At 38.9% G+C, this 23,160-nt stretch overlaps 1 protein-coding gene across 1 annotated transcript; it reads right to left on the reverse strand.

The window, feature by feature from the left end:
• Window positions 1-99: 99 nt before the first annotated feature.
• LOC129761528 (uncharacterized) lies at window positions 100-21,297 on the reverse strand. The gene is made up of 11 exons (XM_055759253.1): window positions 21,183-21,297; window positions 20,092-21,124; window positions 19,656-20,027; window positions 19,265-19,594; window positions 18,813-19,205; window positions 17,888-18,759; window positions 11,193-12,081; window positions 11,047-11,130; window positions 4,273-4,653; window positions 3,840-4,211; window positions 100-3,784 (listed from the first exon to the last, which is right to left on the reverse strand). The coding sequence occupies exons 1-11, from the start codon at window positions 21,193-21,195 to the stop codon at window positions 2,794-2,796; spliced, it is 5,730 nt and encodes a 1,909-aa protein (XP_055615228.1). The 5' UTR covers window positions 21,196-21,297; the 3' UTR covers window positions 100-2,793.
• Between the last annotated feature and the right edge of the window lie 1,863 nt (window positions 21,298-23,160).

The following is a 23,160-nucleotide window of genomic DNA, read 5'->3' on the forward strand; positions in this document are numbered from 1 at the left end:
AGTGGTCAGAAAATCCCATACAAAAATTGTATCTGAAACTGACGTTATATAATAATAATAAATTTTAGTAGGAATATCTGAAAATTCATAGAAAATAGGTTAAGTTAGTGTTAGGACTACGCGCTTCAACTAATTAAATAATACAAAGTAGATATTTTCATTCAAATTTTACCAATTGAAAATTGCAATTTAGCCTTCTAATCTGATGGAGAATAGTTTGGATCCCAAACTCGAATGTCACCACTAGCCATCGCGGATATTTTCGTTGTCTCGGGTTGAGGGCGATATTGACCGTGTAAGGTGGCAAAATATTGATTGAGGTTAGATCGGATGTCGAAAGCCTAGCTGTCACGATATTGAAGACACTTATTGTCAATCAGTTTGATCGTGTAAGGTGCCCATAATATTGCAGCGGTTCACTGACATTTTGGTTCTTTTTTTTTTATCCCATCCGTTTATTAGGCTCATTTAGCAATTCAGCTGTCACAGAGCCGAATTTATTCGTATACATTTTTATGTTCAGATAACTATTGTTGTATATTATTTAGGCTTAAGATTCCTATCCATCGATAAACATTTGTTTTTTTTTAATGTATAACACAGTAGCTGTTTAGGCCTAAGAATATTCCAATTCTATCGCACACAACACATGCCGAGTATTCCATTTCTATCGATACACAACACATGCCGCCTTTTTCGGCGTTAGAATATTGCTATTGTTCGAATGTTCACAGTTGGACTGTTCACAACGGGACTGCTGATATGAGGCTTCTATTGCTGTGTTAGAATTAGCACCAATTACCGATGCAGCAGATCGTAATGTGAGCGGTAAGGGACTGGGATTACCGACACATGATGATTGTTGCGTGGACGTAATAGCTAGAATAACACACAAAGATGGTCAGTTGAGGGGCCCTGAGTTATTAGCTCATGATCGTTCGCTTAGTAGCGGACACGCAACCAATTAGGCTACGAAGACCCCTTTTTTGTTTATTTTGGTTCTGTCAATTACTGTTGTTTACAACTCGGTCCGGTTATATAGTCGAATAGTGGCTAACTTTAAACTCCATGTTAAATGTGAACACCTCCATGTGAAACTGAAGTATGAAAATCGCTCATGCAGTTAGAAATAAAGCAGCGTTATCTCCGTGATTTCAACCATCTCAGTCCTCGCAAATGATATGTTGGTAAACAAATGACGCCATATTGATTTTGATTTTGGGTAGCCAATATTCAATTGATGTCTAACCCCTGGTATGGATGCCCTAAGGGTGGCCGAAATAGATTCTTGCGGAAATGGGAAATGTCAATCATAACGTGTGGTCTGCAGGAAAGTGCACTCAGTTGTGTTTTGAAAGAATGAAAGTGCTGGCAGTGACGTAGTGCCCCCACAGGTTGGTTTTCAAAAGCGCCACCCGCAACTCTCACTTCGGCCACCAGGAGCATCTTCCGCCGCCAGGGCACAAGGATTGCAGTCGGGAAATTCTACGGTTTATCGGAGGACGTACAGCAGAAATACAACATTCCACCAGTAGGGCAATTCAACGTCGATGAGACATCATTGATTGACCTTTTATCAATAGGAGAAGCAAGTAAATTAAAAATTATTATTTTCATTCAACAGGTGCAGACCAAAAATTCCAAAATCCTAGCAATGCGGGGTAAACGCAGATGAGCGCTGGGTACTGAGCACCGCATAACGATTATAGAATCCAGAGGAAAACTCGAATTTTTGTTTTTTACATTTTTGGGCAGCTTATGCCCTCAGAAATGTTATCTTAAAATGATTTTTCGATACACCCAAGTTTTTTTCTACGCGGGGGATACGTACCTCGTAAAAAAAACCGCGTTAATTGGAAAATCCGCGTAAGAAAAAACCGCGTTAATTGGGAAATCCGCGTCAAAAAAAACCGCGTAAATTGGAAAATCCGCATAAAAAAAACCTCGTAAAAAACCGCGTAAAAAACTGGGTGTATTTCATTTCGTTGGAAAGTTACAGCTACAGTATTGCTGTACGAATTTTCGAACGCGTTTTTCTTGGAACCATGTTTTTTCAGCTAGTGGTATCGATATAGTGCGATTCACATACAACATCCATGTCACGATTACGTTCCGTCACGTCACGTTGCGTCAATTATCCGTCAATATCCATACAGGGGTCCCCCTTGAGATGTCTATACTTGTTATATTTCCTGTATCGAACATGTATTCCATATAACGGAGAAACATATTATATGCAAGTGATTGGAAATCTTGAACGATTGTGTCTGAAAATAATTTTTTTATTATAATGACGAGTTTTGGTAGGAGTACAGGGAAATTTATAGTAGAAAGAAATTTTAAAGGGTCAATTAGAAGATCAATCAATGAACAGTGCTGGGATTGGAACCAGAAACGTGAATATTTGAAGGCATTGAAAACAAGAAATCCATTTTGGGCGAGACGAAGTTTGCCGGGTCAGCTAGTATTTAATATTAGTGAATAAAGTTATAACACAAAATTTTTGTTAATGTACAAGATTCATGAGCGAAATGTAGCGTTGCAGGCAGTTGTGAATGAAAAAATGAAGTGCATACAACCTTACATACAAATCATTTCGTTTTCACCGTGAAGTGACGTTCGTGATAAGACCCTTTTATCCTCATTGAGTAAAGTAAACAGCATAATTTGCAGCACAACTACTTATTATTTCAGAATTATAATAATGAAACTTACTCCAGGTTAGTTATAGTTCCCTACATGTTTTCTCTTTGGAATAAGTTTTTGAACAAATCGAATGTTTTTACGATAACGTTAACTTTTAATCGTCGTTATCGCTACTTGCACCTCCTCCATCTCGACGCCATGTACCTTGAGCAGATGGGTCTTCATTTGTACCTTCAACATAAACCGTTTCTCGCAGAGCCCGCATGGGTATGGTTTTTCGTTGGTGTGAATACGCATATGGACATCCAGGGAGTACTTTTTCTGCAATATCTTACCACAAACATGGCACTCATAATTGGTCTTATGAATACGCATGTGATCTCTGACAATAGACTTGTGCTTGAATACTTTGCCGCAAATGTTGCAAGGAACCTTCTCGTTCTTATGTTTGAGAGCGTAGTGATACTCGTACTTGGCCTTCTGCTTGAACTTTTCGTCGCACTGATCGCACTGGAATACGTAACCGTCCTCGCCATGAAACACCACTTCATGCCTGTCGCGAGTTGTCTTATTGCCATACCGTTTATCGCACCCTTCGAAGGAGCATGCGTACGGCGCTAATCCATAGTGTCCATTCATGTGGTACTCGAAATAGGACCTCTCAACTTGCTTCCCACAGAGCTCGCACACTTTTGCGTAACGCTTTTTCCCGTTGATATCGATCTTTATGCACCCAACATCGCTGAAACGTCGTTTTCCTGTGTATCGCCGTTTGGGATATGTAACATCTTCACTTATCTGGGTGTCATCGTCAGTTGCGGTTGGCTTTGGAGAATGATGCTGCTCCTTTAGAGTATCATCATGTGCTTCAGAACAGTTTTCGCTAGATTCCGTGGTGTCGGCGAGGCGATGTATTCCCACTTGCATATGTTCTTCGAACATACTCTTCACCAGTTGATGCAAAGGTGTCTTCAATATGCTATCGTTTTTCTTGATCGAACCATTCTGAAGGCGCCGTTGACGATATCGGTAAAAATCACGAAGAGCTTTCCATTGGTATTTTATTTCCTTCACGGGTACGCCAAACTGCAACGCCATCAGTTCCCACACTTCATTACGCTTGTGCTGCGAATAATAGCTGAAGATAAGAAAACATAATTTATACTCTAAAAATTCGCACTACGGTTACATACTCTGGATGTTTCGTGTTCCAGAGGAGATCGTTTTCGTAGCAAACGGTAGCAAACACTATTCTAGTCTCTTCATCATTTTTTTTATCTAGATTTCCTGCTTCATTTCCACTTTCAGCACTATCCTCGTCGGTTGTCTGTTCATCTTTCGATCCCAATTGCGTATTTTCCAGAAACATGTCATAGAGTACATCATAGATGGGTCCATCAATCAGAATATCATCACTTGGAAGTTGTCCGTTCTGTAGGCGTAAATGTCTTTTACGGAACATATCCTTTAGCCGCGCCCACTCCAGTTTCACACTTTCACGATCTATGGCGCAGTTTTCTGCGATCTTTTCCCAAGTCCGGTCTCGCATCGCTGTGTTGTGAAAACTATAAAACCGCTCAATCATTATATGAAAGAATCGATGAACTTGAACTCGAAACTACCCACTCTGTATGTTTATAGAACCAAACGATTGGATACTTTCTGACCTCCTGCGCCAGCGCCAATTGTTGTTTCATTTGCTGGAGTTGACCCTCCTTATTCTCCTCCTCAACAACTTTCTCGACTTCTTCAGGCGTATCCATATCTTCAGTAGAGCCCACCGAAAGTGGAATGTTCACCCAGCTCTCGAGCATCTCGTGCAACACGGAAATGAGATGATTGTACTTCTCGTTTTTGGACTCCCGTGTCTGAGTGCCCTTCAGTCTGCTTAATCTGTACGTACGATACAGTCCTCGCAAACGAGTCCAGTGGGCTCGCAACGTTTGTATGTCCATTGCGAATTTCCCGGTCATTTCCTTCCAGATATCATTCATAATGTGTGTGGAGCTGCAAATAACCGATAAACGCCGATAAGGTGGTGAAAATGTGGATCTTAGTTTCAGGAAATTTAGAGAAATGCTAGAATGTCTAGCACACATGGCAAGGGATTGTACATTATGACCCTGTCCTATGCTAAGTTCTATGTTCAATTTATATACAAACCTCGAAACATTTTAAAATTTCGTATTTCAAGATCATCAAATCTGTTTGGATATAACCGGATCCGTTCTTTTTTTTCCGTGTGGTCAAATTCCGGAACTACCGTTTTGTCTCAAATTCCGTTGATATCTTGAGCTTTGTTGGCCATTAAATAGTGTTTCATTACCCAAAATGGTACTGTTTCCGAAGAATAATTAGATTTTTTTATGCAATAGTCTTCTCTCCACCTCAACACAATAAAATAATTTGTAAATCCCTATTCATGGCAAAAAAAATAACACTAATTTGAATTGTATTAGATTGAGGAAGAACAAATTCATTATTTTTCCGTGAAATTCAAAACTTTATTCAAGTTGCTTCGGATTGTACTATTTCGGCCAAATATGCCTATCTCATAGATGTATTGGACCTTATTTGCGAAAAACCTTAGTAATCGATTTTCACAATCTTGTCTTGATTCCAATTTCTTATCACTCAGGAAGTTTTGTAATACGAAAAAAAGATGGCGATCGCTTGATGCTAGGTCTGGACTATATGGTGGATGCAACCCAACTTTCCAACCAAGCTCCCGGAGCTTTTGGCGAGTCACTTCAGGCGTGTGTACTCTTGCGTTGTCCTGATGGAACACAACACCCCTTCTGTTGGCTAATTCTGACCATTTCTGGTCAACGCTTCAACGGTTTCAAACGGTCCAGTTGTTGACAGTAGAGATATAAATTAAGTGTTTGGCCATTCGGAAGCAACACATAATAAACGATTCCTCTCAAGTCCCACCAAACCTTCCTGGCCGTTAGTTTCGGTTTGGCCACCGTTTGAGCTGCGTTACCACGCTTCGTCCACGATCATTTTCGCACAATATTGTCGTATATGACCTATTTCTCATCCCCTGTTTAACTTTGTTAACTTTCATTCAGTGTTTGCCAAATGATCCACTCATTGAAAAAATCGCTTTCGTTCGTTCAAATATGATCTTTCAGGAAACATTTCCCCCAGCGGTATTCTATTGTTGTTATGTGCTGCAAATCACGACACAAAAGAGAACGAGACAACTCTGCATCGGTTCGCACTTCATTGCACACCAGCAAGCAAAGCTATCATATACGCTTTAGGTGCAGAAAGCTTATTTTCTTCTTTGCCTCTAACATATGCATACCGACCTCTCCATGCATCATGAAACAGCAGGATCGTACGGACAACGCAAAGCGAAATATTCATATTCAGCTAATGTAGCAGATCCTGATTTTTAAGTCTCAGAGAGTGCAAACTATATGATTATTTAGCTCGATAGAGGCTAAGGGAAGGGTAGTCAGATTATATTTTCCAATTTTAACGCCTCTATCCCTTAAAATGTGTATATTCATATAGACCGCATAGTTCTACTAGCAACACCGCTCTCTTTCCCCATTTGTTGCTCTCCGCAAATGGTGACCGAATGATGACGTAATTTTTCTTGTATCATTTATTGCTTTGCACTTGCCTGTGCAGTGGGTTTCGCTATAGTAGAGCGGGACGATATATGCGGTTCAAACTTGTATGCAGGCTTCGAAAATGGTATGCGATGTTTGATACAGATCGGATATGCAATCAACAGTCTTCGTTCCTCTCTCAGTTTAATCACTAAATATTACACAAGTGATTACTGACATTCATACAAGTATCTGAATGATCCTCTCATATTTGGTTATATGTTCGTGAGAGTTTACTTGCATGACACATTGTGTATCATTCGATTTTGATCGAAATCCAAACACTGCTTTCATTGTTAACATCCTGGAACTCACAACTGAATGGAACAAACGAAAAACAGCATAAACAGCTCTTTTGATCACAACTTAACACATTCCCAGCTTATTGGACAATATGGACGATAGGTCAGAACCTCAATTATCGGTTTCTATAGCAAAATCAAACTGGAACGTTTTTGTGCGCTGAGTTATTCACGAAAGAAAAAGTTGATGAAGAGAAATCGATAAAGTCACTTACAACCCTTGCATTCTAAGCCCCTCAATTATCATCTGTCAGTTTTCCGATTTTTTAAGGTGATACCTCCGCAGACAGTGTGCGGTTAATAGGCCGGTCAACGTGCTCATATCTGCCTTATTTAAGCTGAGTAGGCTGCGTTACAAGGTAGATTATTTTGTTACAAGGTGTAATGAATAATTTGGATTGTCTTGGTATTGATAGTGCCCTCTAGTTGACTTCAACCATCGATATTTCTCAGGGTTTGAGCTCTGATTTCAGGCATGTTGTAGATAATTCACAAAATGGCTTAGGCCCGTTGAATTTATTTAAAAATCCTAATATTACTAAAAGTTCGGCTTTTTTATTACCTTCGACACCGCAGTGACCAGGCACCCAGTATATATAAACGTCGTAGTTGTTAAAATGATAGAACACATTCCCAAACTAACTTTGACTGACATGTGTATGCTTTCAATGCATTAAGAGCTGCTTGGCTATCTGAGAAGATACAAATATTGGCATACCTGTATTTTCTAGCCAAACAAATAGGTGTGCTTTTTAGAATAGCATGTATTATTGCTTGAAAAACTGTAGGCCTCAGTTCCATTGGAATGACATGTCAATCCCTGATCCAGTAATCCCAACTCCTGTAGATTTACCATTCAGACCCATCGATATAAAGCACGCGAGACCCTGGACGAGTTTTTGGACCACTTTCCTCCCATTCGCTCATTATACACTGCGTTTCATAACTATAGAGCCACTCCATTTTTCTAAGTTTCCAGAGATATGTAAGAAGTCGATTGAATTGAAGTATATAGTGTAGAATTTAACGTAATTAACGTCAGTTTCACATAATATAAATAAGTTTCTAATTCGTATAATATATCCCATCTGGTCCAGGAGACTTAAAGGGCTTTAGGGAATCCATTGCCCATTCAGCCTCACAAAGACCGCCCAGGCAATTCCTTTAGCTCTAATCTTGTATCTAATCGGACAGGATTGAGCTGTATTGAACTGTGCGTGCTCAGAAGGCATTTACATTTAGCCTGGGAAGTGCGTATCCATCATGGTACTTCCTGGGAAACAGTTGTAAATTGTCCGTTTTCTTTTCTCACACTACCAAGTCCTTTGAAAGGGCTTTATGAAGTCTTGCTACAACAGGTAAACAGGTGAAATTTTCTATCCGCTAACAGGTAAACTTCTAATCCCTTCTATTAAATTTACGGATTTCTTCGTTATATTCTGTTAGGTTTTACTCTATTCGCATTTAAACAGTGTAGGCTGACCAAACGTACCGTTTTTTAGATAATTTCTTTTGTCCCGTCTTTTTATCAAGTTGTACCTTATTTTGAGTACGAAGAGAACAGTTTCTGTCCCAGATGGAATTCCAGATCATCTACGCTCCGATTCTATTCCGCCGATATTTTCGGCAGAATATGGGAAAGTTAGATCTGATAAAATGTTCTTTACTGACGGTTCATACATGAAATTCCAGTGCCTCTTTCAAACTCAAAGATCCTTGTTCCGTGTATGTCGCTGAACTGGGTGCGATGTATTACGCACTAGGGATCATTGAAACATTGCCCATCGACCACTATTTTATTTTTTCAGACAGTCTCAGCTCAATAGAGGCAATCCGCTCAATGAAAGTTGATAAATGCTCATCTTATTTCTTAACAAGAATAAGACATCTATTGAGCGTTTCGGTCGAAAAATTATCCAAGATTACCTTAGCATGGGTTCCCTCTCATTGCTCGATTCCGGGGAATGAGAAAGCGGACTCGTTAGCTAAGGTGGGCGCATCAGAAGCCACACTTTTTGAAAGGCAAATTGCTTATAATGAATTTTTCCATTCCTCGTCAGCAAACGCTCATAAGTTGGCAGCGCATGTGGAGTGAAGATGAGTTCGGTCGTTGGTTACACACGATTATCCCTAAGGTCTTGACGAGTGCATGGTTCAAGGGATTGAATGTAGGTCGTGATTTCATTCGCGTGATATCTCGGCTTATGTCCAATCCGTCCAATCACTACAACCTAAACGCGCATCTATATCGCATTGGGCTCACAAAAACGATCTTTGTGATTGTGGCGATGGCTATCGCGACATCGAGCATGTTGTCTGGTCGTGTATCCGGTTCCATGCTGCCCGCTCTCAGCTCTCTAGAGCATTGAGGACACAAGGCAGACAATCGGATATCCCCGTCCGGGATATCTTAGGTAGCCTTGATCCTGATCTTCTGCTCCATCTATACCTGTTCCTCAGAAACGCCGATGTCAACGTTTAATGATGTTTCCTCCATGGTATCCCTGTATAATATTCCTCCTATCCGATCGATAAACTTTTACTTGGTCGCGGCAGTTCATACACATACTTTTTACATATACACGGGCCAAAGGTTGTGCAGCCCACTGATCATTCACCAAGAGCTGAGGATTGTACCGCTCATGGCAACTCTACACGAGCTGATGATTCTGTCGGCTAGTGACCATTCTATCCTGGATTTCTCGAGTCGAGAAAGACGCACCACGCTAGGTATGGGTTACAGACCAGAGGGCGTTGCTGATTAATGGTCAGCTGCATCCCAATAGAAAGTATCCCGTGTCGGGCACACGCACAGAGCATTGAAGACTGTAACATCCCAATTATGAGAACACTTGTAATACTAAACTCGAGCCAACCGAGTAATCGGTTACATATTACTAACATAGTTGTAAGCAAACATTGTCGAAATATTGAACTCCCGGCCCCGTTAGGCTGACGCCATATGAGCATTAATAAAAAAATATATATTGGATAAAAAAAACAATTTCTGTTTTGTTGTAGTACGATTTGTTCGAAACCCCGTACCTCAAACTATGGTTGCTTTTTACTAGAGATCGGTTAGTGACCTTTCATACACTTATCGGCATTGTTAGAAGAGACAATGTCGCTGATGTTGTTTACCTTCTCGATAATTTTATTAGAATTCTTCAACGTGAAAGGAGAGGAGTATTTTTGACTGGTTAGGTAACTAGAAACTGTTCCTAAACCCTAGTTGATTTAGGAGAAACATAGTATGGTATTTTTTTAAACTGTGAAAAAATTTGATACTGCGTAACAAAGTAACAAAGGTTACACTGAATAATGGAAGGCCAATCTAGAAGAAATTAATGTGTTTATTTTAAAATGTATTAAAGTTCATTCCTAAACGGCAAGATGTTCAAAGTAGCATTGGTAAAATAACATTTCTGTTCAAATAGATGAACATATTTTCTTTGATAAGTCGACAATGATTGAAGGAACTATAATTTTTGAGCGAAAAATATGGAACAAAGAATCCCTGCCAGTTGCAAATCGGAAGTTGCAAATATTTACAGAAGAGGAAAACGAATTTTTAGAGTGTAAGAATTCGTGAAGCTAACGGATTACAGAGCAATTCCACGCCAAATCAGTCGATTTCTTAAAACTTTGTACGTATGGTGGTAGGTATAACTATTTTCACTATGCAATTTTATTACCAATTTTATTTACGACTGATCTTTTTATTGAAGTGTATCTAGAATCATTGACTGCTTTGCCAAAAATAATAACTTGGAATCCAGACGTCTGCTTAAAATGAGATGTACGGAAAAGTTGTTGAAAATGAATGGACTATTTTGGAAAAATAATATGGGCTATGAGCTATCAAAATATTTAATATTGAACTTAATTTTTGAGTAAAAGTAACGTTGTATTCAAAATGTAATTTTTACTAAATAGTTCATTGATTTCTCAACAAATTTGGGCCATGGTTTTTTTTGCCAAAAAAGACAATTTGGATACGCTCTTATAAAAATCAATTGTGATTAAAGTTGGTCATCTAATAATGAAAATTGTGATTGTGAGAACAAACATTGCGGAACTAACTTTCATTTTCAGTTTTCACCGAGAATTCATTTTCCATGTGGCAATATCTTGTTTCACCTGAAGCTTCGACCTCGAGAATTTAAAAGTGTTGCCTACCGTAGTTTAAAACTCTACTTCTCTAAATGCGTTTGGAGCGCGGATTGGATGGAAAAGTCACGATTCAATGTTGAAACCATGAAAGTTATGATAATGGCCAAACAGAACTTAGATCTGGAACGTGACAAATTATAATAAAATTCAATAAAATTCTTCGAAAATATCAAAAAATAAATTTTCATATCTGAACTATTTGGTCAGCCTACCCTTGTCAAGAAAAAAAATGTAAGTCAATCGTTTTTCAATTTTAGAATGAAAATTTAGATTTAACTAATAGTAATTATCACACTAACCAGTTAAGCGACAAGTTCCACAACTCCGGATGCATCCTTATTTCCTCAGCAATAGCCACCTTCAATTCAAGAGATATACGATTTCTGGAAGAAAAAGAAATGAAATATAAAAACTGCTGATTTTAATCAGACAATACAAAATATACCCGTCGTTTTTCTTCCCGCTAATGGTTTTGGGCTCTACATACGGTTCGTCGCCGTCGAATTTCGGAACTAGAACATTCATCACGGCGAATAATGGGCACTCGCGACAGCGATAAATAGAAGGCTTGTATTCCGCATAAGCACGCTTCTTGTGTAATCTATAGTAATGCTTCATCATGACCCACAAACGTCTCATCTCAGGCATTTCTAGTTTAAACTGTTCGCTAACAGCTTTCAAATCTGGTTTCTCAGACGTTTGGATTTGCAACTCTTGAGCTATTTTCAGCTTCAATTGAAATTTTGAGATTTCTTTTTTGATGGGGGAAGGTTTAACGTTATTCGGGCTTTCGCTAGTTCCTAGAATCGGTTCATTAGAGTCCACATCGTTTTCGACGACTAAAGGAGGCTCAACGAGGCTGCTCTCTTCTGGATGCTCATCGTTCGTTTCGTCCTCTTCCACTTTTATAAACTCGGGATAAAATACATTGTCGAGTTCGACGGTAGCGACAACAGGATCTTCGAGTTTGGCTTCATCTAACATACTATCAACCCTCTCCAGTTGTTCGCAAACAAGCACCCGTAGTTCGGTTACATGTTCGTTATAACATTGCCATTTCGAGATATCGTTATTGAAGTATTGTGCTGATTCGTAAAGATTTTCCGTTTGATGACAGAGGATCCGGAATTCGTCTATCAAACGAATCGTTTGCTCACAATTCAAACAAATTCTGTTCACGGAATTATCTTTATTGATGCGCAAACCTAAACAATCTCGAATTTTGTCAGCTAGCGTGGAATTCAATTTATCCAACTGAAATGCACAAAGTTCACTATCTATCCAGTGGAGACACAAGCGACAGTACTGGCCAGAGTTTTGGGCATTTAACGATTCTGTTGATGGAATATTACGCCAAAGATCAGATGTTTTTGTTATTGTATTGTTTAAATTTTACCTTCTTCATCCATATCTGTCTGTGATTGAAATATATTTATGCTTTTTGCGATTTCTATTTCCTGCAACAACTTGAAACAACTTATAAAATAATAAAGTCCTGTGTCGATGCAGTGTCAAAGAATGGAACCAAAATAAAAAAAAAAAACAACAAACAGATTACAAAAACATCGAAATTCTCCAGTGTTGCCAAGATAACGCAAACAAAAATAATCTTCTCAGGGGTCGTCCACATACCACGTAGAGAGAAAGCACGATTTTTATCCACATTGTTCTGCTTCGAGCTCGCATTAAATTCTTCTCTCAGTGTAGAAAGCCGTTGACGATTGGAAACATGAAATCATTGGCTCTCTCTGATTCTATGGACGGTCGCAAACGCCCTAGCGTTAGAATTAATTTGACACCAATCTCTGTAAATTCATATGGGTAACCCAAATCACAAGGTAATGCGAACCGTAGTGAAGCATGCATGGCTGTGGGGCACAAGGGTGCCCTCCACAGTATGTTTGCCCTTACTGTGTCATCGCTCGATGTGATAGTGTCCATTTGATTTACATAATAGGGCCCACTATCACTATCACACCGAGTAAAATTTCGCATTTTGTAAATCGAGATAATCTTACCAAGTCGAGTTCTTACTTGAATCGTGTCGTAAATCGCATCGAAGCGATGCCCATGAACAAAAACAACGACCTGGAGCTCATTTTTCTTGACCAATCAAAGATGGAACATTTTTCTTGATCAATCAAAGATAGAATACGTTGGTCATATACTCGTAGAATGCTCCAGAGTTCATCCAACCATTATCAGTTCGTCCAACGTGCTTTTGAATACAGGTTTTGTCGCTCGCTTCGAGATGATAGGATGTAGTTTCACGTACCACGATCACGAGCTAACGATTTACGGAGTTTTTCCTATCGTCCTTTCGATCTTAGGCTTTCGACCCTTTTCATAAATTTACTTCTGGGACACGGTTATGTTATTGTCCTTTAAGGTGAAAACAAGATAAAAAAAATCAATTTTACTCTCGTTGGTTTGCGTGGGTATGGCCTACTATTTGCGAGGAGAGGGCTTACAAATACCATCATCTTCTATTGTTTCCTCGGTTGCTCCAGAACAAGACTGTCTTCTTAGTGAACTATTCCTGTATTTGCTTTTTACATCTACTGTTCGGAATTTGAATCATGCGACGAAATTTATACATCGTTATGGTCTCACAGACCGAGAATCCATAATTTTATTTTGAGGAAGCTGAATTAAATGCCTATTAAAACTAGACTTTCCGAAATATCGCTCAGCACGTTAAAGAGAGAGTGTGCTTTGTGTTATCAAGCCTCGCATCTCACAAAGTTATGGGAGCCGCTGCAACAAATGAACGAGGTAGAAGGCAGCCGAGCGAGCAGAATTCCTGTGCGCGCTTAAATTTCGAGAGACGAGTATCAATTTTTTCATCCTCACAACTCTTCCATGTACAAGCGATGAGACCGGGCTTTAGCACGCGAGCTTGGGATTGGCTCTTTCTCTTCTCTTACGTGAAATTTTGTGATGCTTAATGTGTTCCGGATTACCGAGGGAAATCCGAGGGAAACTACTAAATGATACTAAATGAAATTCTTCGGAGTATAAGAAAAATGCGTGTGACTTGTTTGGGAGTCGAAGTCGGAAAAAAACTTTATTCTAATCAACTACTTTGAGAGCAGTATGTTTATCTCGCTGAATGCTGAATACAGGAATAAATTAAGTTATCTAAAATGTCTATACAATATACTCTTTTGATATAGGTTCGAAAACACTCTAAAATTCAACTAATCTAAATTGTAATATACAATATACAATAGCTCTTCACCCTTATAAAAATCCAGAAATAAGAACAGTAATTAAAAAATAATCATATTCACTTTCCTACTTATTCTTGACATCTTCCCTCTCTTCTAACGCCTTGGTAGGCCAGTTAGCACTACCAATTCAGGCAGATACTTTCTCTTTCTGTTTCCATTTACTGTTGATTGATTCTCGCTTCGAATCGGCGTTTGCCGAACATCATTTCTCTCCTCCACGGTTGGCATCTCGGTTTCAGAGGTAGTCGGTATTGGCCAACCAGTTTCGATCAATGTCAACGACGGCCTGTACTGACCCGATGTTCCGTGTTTATCCCTAACGACAATGACCTGCATTGGATGAACGGTAGTCGAGAATCGTTTGAATGATGCGTTAATACATTTTCGTAAACGCGGAATGTTATACATGTACCCCACGATATCTCCAGGCATCTTCGTATCTAAAAGATCATGTTGATGATTGTTATTATTAGATTTAGAAGCATCATCAAGCGAATGTGTTACCAAGATTTGCTTATAATTCTTCTTTGGGTTAATCAAATCGATCAACATCTTTGATGTATTGCTAAAACTTCTTTCAAAAGAGAAACTACCCTCTAATATCATGTTATTATTTCTAAAATTAAATGGAAAAGGATTAATCTGTTCTTCTAAGCTTATATCCAGTATTCTAGACTCTAGCAAAAAAATTTGAGTGTGTCATTTACTGTCCTTTTACTGAAATTTATATTTATTCTACTGAATGGTCTCGTAGTAGGGACACATTTTGAAGTAATACTTTGTCTTGGAACAATTGCCATACTTGCACAAACATCACAAGCAGCAACAAGATTTTTAATGTCATGCAAAACCTGATCCATTACTTGCCGGGAGATATATGCACTAGAAGAAGCACCATGTTGCAGTCTATTATATGTAAAGGATTCTTGAATTTTGTTAATCACCATAAATTTTCGTGATCGTTCAGACAATAACAGATGTGTGTACGTTCCCTCCAAATTCAACGCACAAAACATGCTACCTTCAGCTAATCTAGCAAAAAGATCCTGAGCAACTGGCAATAGATAGGCATTCGGTATAATTACCTTGTTAAAAAAAACTTTGCAGTGCAGCCAATTACTAATCTTTTACGATTGTTTTTTCTGAAAACTACAACCACAGGTGATGCCCACTCACTAGTTTGAATATGAATTAAAACGTTATCTTTCCCTAATTTATCTAAACAATTTAAAACCTTCTCCCCTGAAAGATCATCATTTGCCTTCTTAAAAATTGTAATGTCCCTTTTCATAACCAAATCGGCTTCAAAATGATTTATTTGAGTAGAAAAATCATTCACAAAAACGTCAGAAAACTTTAATTTTATTCCAGCAATTAGTGCGTTATTTTGTTTTTCTGTAATATAATCGATTGGTATTGAATCACCAGTAACAATGTCTCCAGTTGGGAAAAAAATCATCCAACTTTGTCTACCCAGCAAAGGAATAAACTGGTAACCACAGTCAAGAACTAAAAGATTCAGTTTCATTTTGCATTCAACAATAACTTTAACTTCCCCAGAAGCATTTAACCTGGAGCCGGTAAATAAAACAAATGCTCATCACTGATACAAAATATCCACTATCAATCTCCATCTTTACAGGATCATTTCCAATAGATACATTTAACAAGCAGGGACCATTAATCTTATTGATAGAAGAAAAATTCATGCACTCCAAGTCAAAATATAAAAAAAGTCAAAATATATAAAAAAAAGTCAAAATATATAAAAAAGTCAAAATATATAAAAAAAAAAGTCAAAATATAAGTCAGTCAAAATAAGCTGCTTGCTCGAAAACGCTCGAATGTCTGTTTTGAACTGTTTTGAGCGAATTCGTTTTTGTTCAGTTTCAACCTCAGTGCCGCACTAACTGCTGTCAAAACGTTTTTTTATTCAGTCAGTTTTGCACTCAGTGTCGCACTGGTTCGCCCCGAAAGCTGTTAGTTTCGCACTGAGATGTTTCACGGGTTGGCACTCGGGTTCACCAATACAACTATACCGAACTGTCAAGTTCCGAGTATATTTTGGAAAATCTAAAAATAAAAACTATGAAGATGAGAAACCTGCTGCTTTTGCTTTTGTATTATTGGAATCGTAATCCAATTCGGATTCTGATTTTGAAAGTATATTCGAGCAGACGGCATTAAGCTACGTGTGCTTTCATTGGGAGGTGAAAATAATGATGGATATTCAGGTGGAATAAATTTCAAAACCAAAATTATGAATGAAAATTTATTTTAACGTATCGAATATTTATTTTATGTGATATGTGAAAGAGGATTTTTCCGATATCGCAGAAACATATTGAACGAAAACTGTGTCTAATGATGATTTTATATTATAATAGTAATTATTTGTGGAACAAACAGGAAATGCATCCGCAAATGATTAAGTGAGTGTCAGAACTACATGTGTTAGGTAATCGAACAATATGAAGTACAAATTTTCATTCAAACTTTTATATGTTTACACTGCACTTGGCCCTTCTGATCTGATGAAGAACAATTTACCTCCCAAGCACTAATATCACCACCAGACGTCGACACTCTACATTTGCCGTCGTAAATATAAACAAATCAGACTATATAACGTACACCAACAAACTAACGCATTCGTGAAACTGAAAACGTTTTTTTTATTACAGAGTCAGTTTGGCACTGACTCAGTTTTAAAAACGAATTCGCTATTAGTTGTCTAGAAATCAAAAGATATAACTCACCAAACCAACTGCCACACTCACTGCCAAACGGTCGTTGAACGTTTCTTGGTTATCCCCGTCGCCACTAATGTGTTCCGGATCACCGAGGGAAACTACTAAATGATGTTAAATGAAATTCTTCGGAGTATAATAAAAAATGCATGTGACTTGTTTGGGAGTCGAAGTCGAAAAAAAACTTTATTCTAATCAACTACTTTGACAGCAGTATGTTTATCTCGCTGAATACTGAATACACGGATAAATTAAGTTATCTAAAATGTCTATACAATAACCTCTTTTGATAGAGGTTTGAAAACACTCAACTAATCTAAATTGTAATTCAATAAAAATAATGCTTTCAGTAATACCTCGTCCCGTTTCGATGCGAACGATGCACATGTGTTGTGTACACGAAGAGATGCTCGTGCATTAGTGCTCGCGAGACTTTCTCGTGTAACTGTCTCAAAGTGACATTTGGTTAGGCTTTCTAAGATCTCGCACAGCACGTAGAAGAGACAATGTGCTTTGCCCTATTCAGCCTCGTATCTCACACAATCATTGCGAGCTTGCGTAAAATTGACGTATACAGGGTGGCGCATAAGTCACGCAACCGATCTGCACAAAAAAAAAAAATCGTATAAAAATGTCTCACGATACAAAATCTTTATTCTCGAATAAAAAACGATACAAGGTCGACAACTGAACCGCTTAGGAACCAACACGCTCGATAGTTGCAGCGTGATCGTTTTTTTTTGCTCCAGAGAGCGTTGCGTGACTTATGCGCCACCCTGTGTTTCGTCTACATATGTTCATTTATAACGAAATTTCAAAAATCAACTAAAAAAATCCCTAAAAATTAATGTCGCCCCTCCTTCCCCTATTTTTTTGTCGATTGCACAAGTTTCTCATAGTTTACTGTATCAAAATGGAAAAAAGCGACGGGAATGTTTTCTGACTCGACTAATTTAACTTTATTCAGCTATATTTCAGTTTGATGTATAATCTTGAAGATGCAATACCACTTTAATGATATCGCCAATATTTTGTTCTAAGTCATATGTAAGTTCCTAAGTCAAAGAGTTCCCGGAATCGTTTTGTGCCGAACGGTGGTTACTTCCAGAAACTTGCTGATCACGGCTTGCTTAAAAAAATCTAGTGCAACGGCTAACTTTTGATTGCCATTGTTGCTGCTTGCAACTCTTCCAACACGACCCCGTGTACCTTCAGCAAATGAGTCTTCAATTGAACCTTCAGCATGAATCGTTGTTCGCAAAGCTCGCATTGATATGGTTTCTCTTTGGTGTGAACGCGCATGTGGATTTTTAATGTCCACCTTTTTTGAAGCACTTTACCACACACGTTACACTCATAGTTTTTTATATGAGTGCGCATGTGACTTTTAAGGATACTTTTGTGCGGCAACAGTTTGCCGCAAATACTGCACGGAAGTTCCTGACTCTTATGCTTGACAGCATAGTGACACTCGTACTTGCCCTTCTGCTTGAACTTTCTATCGCACTGATCGCACTGAAATAAGTAACCATCTTCACCATGGCACAATACTTCGTGCCGGTCGCGAGTTGTCTTATTGCCATACCGTTTATCGCATCCTTCGAAGGAGCACGCGTACGGCGTGTGACCAGAGTGTGTATTCATGTGGTACTCAAAATTGGATCTCTCAACCTGCTTGCCGCAAAGCTCGCACACTTTTACATATCGCGCAACTCCCTTGACTACAATCCTTATACATCCGTCGTTACTGAAAGTTCGCTTTCCAACGTATCGACGCTTGGGATATGCCTCTTCTTCACTCTGTGAAGCATAATCAACAGTTTCTCTTGGTTTGGGTGAGAGAAGTTTCTCTAGCAGGACATACAACGGGTCTGTATTTGAGTTTCCAAGATCGAGAACATTCCTACGCTTTCGATTTCGATACACTCTTCTGAGCCTCTGCCACTCTTCTTTTACAATTGATGGAGTTTTGCCTAATTTGGCTGCGATTTCTTCAAACACTGGCACATACAGTGCCCTTTTGGTGTGTCTGAAATGTTAGCATTTAAAAAAAATATTCTATCAAATAGAACCAATACTTACTGGGGGTTATTTACGTTCCATAGGATATCATGCGCGGATATTTCCTCCAACAGCCTCATCCTGTCTTCTGGTGTACCGTATGATTTCCTTTCAGTCTCATCTACTTGCGTTGTTTCAGTAGCTTTTTTATGCCCATCCAGATCTTGTTCATCCTTTTTGCGAGCATAAATGCTATTCATTCGCTCCTCGAACAAGCTTTTCATCAGATGAAGCAAAGGGTCCTCCGGTGTTACGCTTTGCTTTTTTTTACTCGAACTGCGCTGGGCACGCAAGTACCGACCTCGGTACATTCTACGCAAGCTAAACCATTCTTCCTTAATTTTTTCTAGGGTCACACCAAACTGCGCGGCTATTAGGGTCCAGACCGCATTACGTTTATCTTGGGAATTGTAGCTGAAAATGAAAAAAAAATAGATTTTCTGAACTCAAAAATACGCTCTTAGAATACACACTCTGGATGTTTCATATTCCAGAGGATATCATTATCGTAGCAAATTTTAGCAAACTCCAGCTTAGTTTCGTTGTCGAACTTCTTATCTGGATCTTCCTCTTCATTTTTCCGGTTTTCAGTGGTTTCTCCCAACATCTCTTTGAGCACTTTATAAAGCGGTTCAACAATCAGAGCATCGTCACTCCGAAGTTGTCCCTTCAACAGACGTAAATATCTATTGCGGAACGTATTCTTTAACCGTGCCCACTCTTGCTTCACAGTTTCACGATCGCTTGACAATTTTTCAGCAATTTTATCGAAGGTAAGATCCCGCGTCTCAGTGTCAAGAAATCTGCGAAATAAAATCTTCCGATTATTAGAATTATCTCTCGAACTGTCCCAAACAAACCCACTCTGGATGTTTGTAGCACCAAATGATGGGATACTTTTGGACCTCTTGTGCCAGCGCTAGTCGCTGGCCGTCGTCATTCTTTTCCTCGACACCATCTTCTCCCAGCGGCGTTTCTGTCCGTTCATTCTGTTCGCCTCCGGAATCCTCCGGATCCTCGAAGGACATAGTGTGCCCTACTATTTGCTGCAGTAGTGAAATCAGATACTCATACTTCTCGTTTGCTGGTTCCTGTTTCAGAGTGCCTTTCAGCTCGCGTAGTTTATGAGCACGATAGGCATCTCGCAAATGACGCCAACGATTGCGCAAGGTGCGTATGTTCATCGCCAACTTCCTTTGTACTTTCTTCCACGCAATTTTCATGCCATGTGCGGTGCTGAAACGACCGATGAAACGAGATAATAATATTATTCTAACCAACAAAGCGTTTTTATACCAACCAATTGAGAGATAAATCCCACAATTCTGGGTGCGCCTTTATTTCCTCCGCGATGGCTACGTCTTGGTCAATAGATGATTTCCTTCTGACTATAAAATTAATCATAGCGTTATTTTTCGAGTTGTTAATATTACTCTCTTCATATGGTTTCTGGTTTTCGTATTTTGGAATTATAACGTTCAATGTGATGAACAATGGACATCTGCGGCAGCGAGAAATATAAGCCTGATGTCCTGCATAGGCACCTTTTTTTGACATTTTGTAGAAATTTACCATTTCTCGCCACAATTGTTTTATCTTGTGAATTTCTAAGTTCATGTGTTCGGAAACAGCTTTCAAGTCAGGTTTATCAAGTTGTTGCTCTTGCAGTTCATGTGCGATTTTTAGCTTTAATTGGAATGTCGTGAATCGGTCTTCAATGATGGGAGATTTGATTTTGTTCGATCTTCGCCTCCGGGGAGGTTTGCTGTTGTTCGAATCTTCAGTGGACTCTGGAGCTGGTTCACTCGTGTCCTCTTCCGTTTTTACTGCTGGGAGAGACTCATCGCACTCTGGCTCATTCTCATCTTGTTCCTCCTTAATTTGAATAAATTCGGGAGAAGCTATATCTTCGAGTTCGTTGCAAATAACTGCTGGATCCACAATCCTGGTGTCGTTCACAATGTTATCAACCCATTCCCGGTATCCGCGAAGTAGCACCCGTAGTTCGCTGGCGTGATTATTATAACATTGCCATTCTATCACTTTGTTGAAACGGAACTGTCCCGAATCGTAGATCTTTTGGGTCTGGTGACAAAGGATCCGGAAGTCGTCTATAAAACTAATCGTGTGCGCGCAGTTCGAACAAATGTTGCTGACAGTATCAGCAGGATCAATGTATAATCCCAAGCAATCGCGAATTTTGTCAGCGAGGGAGGCATTCAAGTCATTATTGAAGGTGAAAATATCAACCATTTGTTCAGCAGAAACTGCATCATCATCTATCCAATGAAGACACAAGCGACATTGCTGGCCGGTACTCTGGTCCACTAGTTCTGTTGATAATTCAAGAATAAGAATAGAATTAATATGTTAATGTAAATAAAAAGTTACCTTTTATACTCATTTTCGTCGGTGTTTCAATTTTATTTCTGTCTTCAAAACAATTTGTTGGTAATTTGTCTTTTTTCTCTTCTCGTTGGCACAGACCTACTGATCCATAATTGCCGTAATTCGCGTTGACGGCGGAATGGTGTCGACATCTGAATACGATATTAGTTTGTATGAGGTCAACTATTCTCTATCAGATTAGTCGACCCTAAGGCAGTTTTAAATTGCTAAAATTTGAATGAAATTTTTTTCTTTGCGTTATTTGCCTTCTATAAGTACGCTGTTCTGATCCCAATTTGAACTATTTTCTATCAATTTTCAGATATTCTCACCAAAACTTGCCATTATAATACAAAATTATCTTTAAACACAATTTGTGTATGATATTTTTTTACTACTTGCAAGCAAAAGTGATTTTAGTTTACCTAGAGTACTAATTTGGTTTGGTAAAAATAATTTTCATTCACAATTTTTATTTTAAAAGCACGGTTATGTCTTTTGCAAACCCATATTGTCATGCCTGCTCCCCCATTTCGTAATACGAAGCTCAATGCCGTCAACGCGGATTACTAGGTGTTGTCGAAATGGAATATCAAGATATTCGACTCGTGTAGGTAAAGCAATTCGGATGGTTAAAGTGCGATCCACATACAACTCTACGTCACGTTCACGCACGTAACCCCAATTATTCTCCCATGCAATTCTAAGGACGCGTCCACATTATGCCAATCGGCCTGGCCGCCCGGAAAAATTAAATACTTTTAAAAAATACATTCACATTTATTTTCAAAAAACAAATAAAATCTGTTCTGCCATATTTATCAATAAAAGGCTTGAGCTGATCATTTTTTTTATATCTTTGAACTCCTCCTGATATAATCTGAAATTTAAATTCTGAAAATACTCAAATAATCTGTAAGTAGCTGTCCACATACCACGTGGACAACTTTAGGGGGGGTACGGGGTACGAAAATGTCCACGCTTGTCCACGGTGAGAGGGGTGGGGGTACAGATAATGTCCAGGTGGACGCGTTAAACAAATATTTTTTAGAAGTACATTCAGATCTGTTTTCAAAAATTAATGGAATCGGTTTTGCATTTTCAAGAGTGTGGAAACTTTCCGCCCATTTTGAGTACTCCATATTTATCCATAAAATGGTCATGTCAAATATTTTTCCATATCATCGAACTTCTTCGCTGAGATATGTATTCTGAATGAAACTTACATAAACGGTAAGCGATCAAGCTTCCATTGGTAGTGGAGGATCATCGTTTACAACTTGTAAGCTACGTCATATTTGAACATAAACAGAACTCTGTGTTCTAGGTCCAGGTATTCACGAGAGTAAATTTGACATGGCGAACTGCTGATACATTTTTATCCGCAACGCACATGTGGGATGTTGATAACTTGATGAAATGACCAGAATATTTGAAGGATTTTCCAAATAATTTGAGAAGGACTTAGCGAAACGAGTGCTATCCAAATTTCTATAATACCTACATCTCTATAATACCTACAGATACAGAGTTCTACACTTTCGTATTGAAAGAAGTAGATTCAGTTCACGTTTTCTGGTGGACAGTACTCTCGTTCCCGAATACTTCCCGAATTTAGCGTCCATTTGGCGACGTTATCTTTGATACAACTGAGTTAGGTATGCTCAGCACCGGAGAGCAGCGTTTTAACACATTGCGGAACGCTGACGAGATTTCTCGTGTTTGGTGTTCCGTCTGTTACGGATGGATCACGAAATAACCCGTGTTTTCTACACTTGAAGGTTAAATCCTTGGTTTGCTAAGAATCTAATGAGGCCTACCGATGGCTCGCCTCCCTCTCTACCACATCGAAGGAAACGATCTCATTCGTGGAATCCGAACAAATGAAGCGATCAAGTTTGCCCCAAAACGTGCGGTCCTTAATATGTTAAGAATCACTTTGTTCTACCGAAGGAAAGATTGGGGCGTAATGGAGATTGCC

The sequence above is a fragment of the Toxorhynchites rutilus genome, chromosome 1 (genome assembly GCF_029784135.1).
Source record: "Toxorhynchites rutilus septentrionalis strain SRP chromosome 1, ASM2978413v1, whole genome shotgun sequence".
Classification (NCBI taxonomy): Eukaryota; Metazoa; Arthropoda; class Insecta; order Diptera; family Culicidae; genus Toxorhynchites; species Toxorhynchites rutilus.